Source organism: Limulus polyphemus, unplaced genomic scaffold, assembly GCF_000517525.1.
Source record: "Limulus polyphemus unplaced genomic scaffold, Limulus_polyphemus-2.1.2 Scaffold9681, whole genome shotgun sequence".
NCBI classification, from domain to species: domain Eukaryota; kingdom Metazoa; phylum Arthropoda; class Merostomata; order Xiphosura; family Limulidae; genus Limulus; species Limulus polyphemus.
This window is the reverse complement of record NW_013675291.1, coordinates 14,390-20,517: the sequence shown is the minus strand read 5'-3', so window position 1 is coordinate 20,517 and position 6,128 is coordinate 14,390. Positions and strand designations below refer to the sequence as shown.

Genomic DNA, 6,128 nt, shown 5'->3' with positions numbered 1-6,128 from the left:
AAGTTTTTCTTCATTACCCATTTAAGCCGTCTCCAACCATTATTAGTCTCAAAGTGGGTTCCTCGTGATTGAATTTGAAAAGGATTGTATGTTGTTTTGGTTTTATTTTAAAATATTTAGATAAATCTGCCATTAATACTTTCACTTTTATCATAGTATGTGTGTATTTGTCAAATGTTTAAAAAGGTATCTAGACAAATATATGTAAGCATGTGTGAAGAAGTGTGTTATTGAAGAAATAAGGCACCATATCCACTTTTAATGCACCTGATCACAGAAACCACATAATCAGCAGGTTGAAAAGTGTATTCAACTTTTGAAATTTTTTTCTTGCATAGAATCCTGTTTTGGTAAAATCATTCATTTTAGTATTACATATAGAGAGTTGATAATATTATATTGAAACTATTTTGGAGCTTAACTACATTGTTATATTCCATGTTGCCACATCTGTCTGGTCATGCTTTTCTGGTTACCAGTATCTTGAAAATAGTCCTGCAGTGTAGTTTCCATTGCAAAATGCTCTGTCATAAGGCTTTCATGTACAATGCCCACCACTTCTTGTATTGCTTTACATAATTCACCTCGTGTATGGGGGGAGGGGCAGTTTCCCAACTTCTGCAATCACTGTAGACACAACTTACAAAACCTTCAACATTTACAGTAAATGGTATAGGTTATAGTTAGCTCTGAAGACAAAACTTCGGTTTAATTATCTTTACACTACATTATTTATTATTGCAAAACAAAGATATTTTGCCTCGTGTTTTGATCAAATTTGTTTGAGTCATCATCATCAGGCAAATCAGTATGTCATGTGACAACCACAGTTGATATAAAATCACAGTGGAACAGAATGTATGGGATCTACATTTTCACATTGTTTAGCATTTTATAGGTTTTGTGATCCCACCAAAAACTGGTCACTTTTGATAAGTGTGTAAAAGCCCTTTCTGAAACAAAATATTCCTATACTTGGATCATGAGGATGTGTTCAGATCAGGGATTTAGTATTTCCAAGAAGGAGATATCCTCTGAATTTAATAGAATTGTAAAACAAAGGAATATGGATCAACTTGGGAAATCGGAAACATCCAAAAAGAGATACCAAAGCCATGGTAAGCAAAGTGGTGCAGTGTCTTGTAACAGTTGAGAATCAATGGGCAGTGGCAAAGGCTGTCCACATGCCAAAGATAACAGTATATAACACAGTCAAGAAGGATCTCCATCAGTGAATTAGGCTAACAGAGTATGGTTTCACCAAGATAAGAATTCCAAGTTGAATTTCTTATTCAACTTCACATATCTCAATTAGCTGAATGACCAAACAGATATTAATGTTATTCCATATAAATACATGTTAGTGAAGTCACTGGATGCAGTGCCTATGAATTTCTGTATGATCAGACTGTTGAAACAGGCGTTAGCAGTACCTCATTTCATATATACATGAATACCATAGAAAATTTGGTTTAACTCCTTAAACCTGAGTAGATGCTATCAGCGTATTAGGATTTTTACCCCACTGACAGTGACAGAATCTGATAACATTTATATCACTTTGGCTGAAAACTAATGCAAACCATATTATTATTATCCACCTTTTATAAACATACTGGAAATTTTTATGACATATGGTGATCAGTATTAGAACATCATGAAAATAATTCAGCAGAACATGCAAAACATTATGGGTCTAAAAATAGTTAATCTTGTATATCAATGCTAGATTTATTAAATACTTTATGCCATGTAAGACTTAAGTTTCTAGATATCACATCCAAATATAAAACGTACAAGAAAACTGCTGATCCTGGATCAAAGAGAATCTACTGATTTTCCTTGGAAATCATTATTACTTGTTTTATTTGTCCAAAGAAATATAAACTACCTTCCTGGTGATTATAGAAATGTCCTGACCATATTTTCATGGCATGTATAGCTACAACTTATGTATTAAAACCTGCTTCTTTTAACTTCAATACATTACATTGTGTGTATGCAGTATTTGTAGTAAAATGGCTCAAGATTCAATCTCAGATCATTAAATTTCCAAAAATTTTATGGGGGCCCCAAGACCCTCCTAGAAATGGCAATGTAGCAATGGCCTGACCACTCCATTTCCAGAAATACTTAGTACTTTAGTCATTCAAAAAAGATGCATTTTATTACATTTTAAATCCTCACCTACATAAATGAAAGATGGTCAAGTGAAAACTGCACTCTGACAGCAGCCATTTCATAATTCTTCAGAGTTGGTAATACCTTTTATAAACCAACTGTTAAGAAATTGAGCACTTTTCAAGAATGCAAAAACCTTTCAAGAAGATAATATGCCTAATGAATACATCGACAAATCAGTCAATATGGAAATATTAAACAAAGGTTTATGATATTCATTAATTCCTTAGACCCAAGCAATACCTCATTTCATATATACATGAATACCATAAAAAGCTTGGTTTAACTCCTTAAACCTGAGTTTTTAGATATTCATTAACTCCTTAGACCTGTCTTACTAATTCTTATGGCCCTGAATGGATTACTTGTTACGTGCCTTATGTGAGAATGTCTCTTCAAATTGTTTTCTAATGTAAGGCATTGTTTCAATAATTGTGAAATAAAAGTGCACAGGTTATTAAGACAGTTAATGCAAACTATTCAATAAGGAGTTATTTTATATTTATGAAAAAATGCACACAAAAATGTTTTATCAGAATATAATGTAATCAATGTTGTTGTTACAGCTTTAAACAAAGTGAGTGTTGTTGTACAGCCATACACTGAGAGCAGTCTGATTGTAAAATGGACTTTAAGTTGTGAAGCTCAGAAAAAAGTAATTAATAGCTATATTGTGTACTACTGTAAGTCAACACCAAATCACATTTGTCTCGGTGAGTATTTTTATATTTTATCTTTTCACGTCACCTTTAAAATATACATTTCTTAAAATGTGAATAGAGAATGATCAGTTTAAAAAAAACCCATAAGAAACAGTAATAATTCTTTGGTTAACTATTTTACAAATTTCTTAGCCAAAAAAAAAGGGACCAAAAAAACTATTAACTAACTTTGAAGTAATGGCCTTTCAAACTGTAAATCTACAATTTTTTTTTAAATCAGTGAGCATGAAAGAAAAGTATTTTATTGTTGGATATTTTAAGTATTTTTTATGTATTTTGTGTGATAATTTTAATAACAAACTTATGTATCTCTGTTATTGATTCTTTCAAGATTTTATATAACTGTATATCAGAAACTTACCTTATGCATTAAAAGACATATAATCAGAAGTACTAATGTTATTATAGTGGTTCATCACTAGTCATAGAAGGCATAATTTTGTGCATTATGACAGGTATAGTATCATTTGCTCTAGAGGAGAAAGCACAAGTCAGTTTCATCTTTGTTCACTCAGTTTAAAGATTTTACAGTGTATTTAAATGTTCATGGAAATCAGTAGATTTATATATATATATATAAATTACATAGTTTTTATAATTAATTTGTGTCTTGTAGAATCTCATAAATCAGTGAAAGTAAACAATCCTTATGCTGAAGAAATGATCCTAAGTGGTGGTCTACAGCCATTCACAACTTACTCTATCAAAGTTCAAACAGAAACTTTGTATGGCTTCTTAAGTGAATTCAGTTATACAGAACTTGCTACTACCAAAATGGGAAGTAAGTATTTTTTTTTATTGTTGTAAGATGTTTAATATTTAATAAAGTTTCTTTTAATCTTTCTATCTTCTCTACAGAAAGACAAATAAGTAAATGCTATGCTATGATGTCAATTTTCTGTGTTAAAGTGATGGTTGATGCTGCACATAGCATGGGTTTTTTAGATGAACAGTTATCACTGTTTTAGGTATTCCTCTAACTGCCTAATTCCTAAACTATGATGTGACATAGTTAGAAGACTTGTATGGTGAATAGTGCACTCACATGCCATTCTTGTCAAGTCAACAAAGTAAATGTATGTGTAACCAGTAATATAGTTTACACAACAGACACATACTTTGTTACTGGTTATAAAATAGATCTTAGATAGTTATTAGTTATAAAAAAAAAGTAACCAGTAACAAAGTACATACCCATTGTATATATTATAAGCTTTTATGATTATTTAAAGAAAAATAGTTTTGCCAACTTGTATCTGTGTAAGCCATAAAATAATATAATTTGTAATATACTTAGATTATAATAAGCACTACAATTTCAAAAAATATTTTTTTCATATCTGTAAATTTTATTTTTTTGATGAAAGAAAACTGGCAAACCAACATGTATGCTAAAATACACTTATGAAACATAAAAATCATTATCTGTTTAAATTAATATTGAAAGTCGCCTTCAATATTATATATATCATATCTGTAATTTCCTGTTTTGAAATGAATTTCATTTTTTTTCCCCCAGCACCAACTAAACCTTTAAATCTTAAAGGGACAACAAATTCCACAGCTATAAGTCTCGAGTGGGAAAGACCAGAACGACCAAATGGCATCTTAGACCATTACATTGTATGGTTTAATGAACATACCAAAAAGGTTGATCACTGTATGGAAAGTCAATACTGTTCTATTGTTCTAGATGAAAATATAAAGAGTTTTACCAATTATTCAGTTAGTGTCCAGGCTTGTAATAAAAACTCGTGTTCCAAGAAGTCCAGCATCTTCTATGCTATGGTTGGAATAAGAGGTGAGTTAAAGATGTCAACACTTACATATTCATTTTAGAACTCATTGCCTAGCTTTCAGTTTTATTTGAATGTTTTAATGCTTTCAGCTCTTTTTCTTTGGGTCATTTTCTACAAATGATATAACATGCATAAGAACCAAAGGCATAAGAAGAGATTTAATAAATCGCCTTTTTTTATACTGTCACATGGCACCTTAAATAGAGTTTAAATTACAAAGCCACTAAAATCATGACTTTATTATTTTTATTTTATAATACACATGTTGAAAAATGAAAAGTTATGTCATTGAGATTTTGATTCCAGAAGAATTTCCATTGTAGTACACTTCTTGATACAAAATGTGCTTAATACATTTTTAAAGTTAGATCTACTCAGATATGTTTCTCTTACTTGTGTTGTTCTTTCTATACTTTCCATATACCTTTTCATATTTCTTATACACTTTCATCAGATGTATTTTGATATGTAGACATAAATACTATACAGCTTCATCATGTTAATCTTTTTCATGATCTATTAAACTGATTTTTCAGCTTTCACACTACAATCTTTAGATCACAACAAACCTAGGGATTCCAACTCCAATTAAATAACTTGACTGAAGACAGCAGTCACTGTTATAAATTCTGAAAAAGCAATCAGATACTTGTATTTTACTTAGAACATCTTATCTTGTACTATAAAGCTTGAAATGTGGATGTAAATTTTTATTCCAAATAACTTTTATGGCTATGTTATAATATTACAAAAAAATAATCAGTTCTTAATTTTATTATTTGACCATCTATTCTTGAGTCAAAACTTGAATATGGCTGAGAATCCCTATCCCAAATGACTTTTTGTGGAGGGGAAGGCTATATTTATCCCCTCCCGATGGCAGGTGTATTGTTTTCCCTGTTGTGTGTGTGCAAACACTATAATACCAAAAAGGTTTTAACTGATTTTGGTAGAACGGTTGAATGTCTCCTAAGGACCATATGATTAAATTTTGATGACACTATTTCAGAAGATAAGGTTACACTGAACTGAAAGTCAAGCATTCATATAACTCAAATTTTCTACTGATTTTGATCAAATTTCATACAAAGATTGATGGTTACGCAAGAAGCAAATGATTAATATTTGGTGTTTTCATTCAATAATCATGTAGCAAAGTTCAGTATATTGTTCATTAACTATGGTCTATATTCTGTATGAACTCCAAAATTAATCAGGAATGTGCCTGTACAATGCTAAAATGAACATAATTATACATCTAAAATTTAAATATCTGTCTGTAAGTGAATTAAGACATGATAGCGTTATGTATGGCAATTTCTAATAGCCTAAAACTGAGTTAAATTGTAATTTAGATTTAGAAATTAAATAAAAGTCAATATGTATCCAATTTATGATATTTGCCAACAAGATTGTTACACATTTT

At 30.4% G+C, this 6,128-nt stretch overlaps 1 protein-coding gene across 1 annotated transcript in view; it reads left to right on the top strand.

The window, feature by feature from the left end:
- Positions 1-982: 982 nt before the first annotated feature.
- LOC106476039 overlaps positions 983-6,128 on the top strand; it is a 16,969-nt gene continuing 11,823 nt past the window's right edge. The window contains exons 1-4 of the mRNA XM_013936707.2: positions 983-1,118; positions 2,748-2,894; positions 3,520-3,684; positions 4,423-4,704. Coding sequence (XP_013792161.1) covers positions 983-1,118; positions 2,748-2,894; positions 3,520-3,684; positions 4,423-4,704 — 730 coding nt within the window. The remainder of the gene's footprint in view (positions 1,119-2,747; positions 2,895-3,519; positions 3,685-4,422; positions 4,705-6,128) is intronic.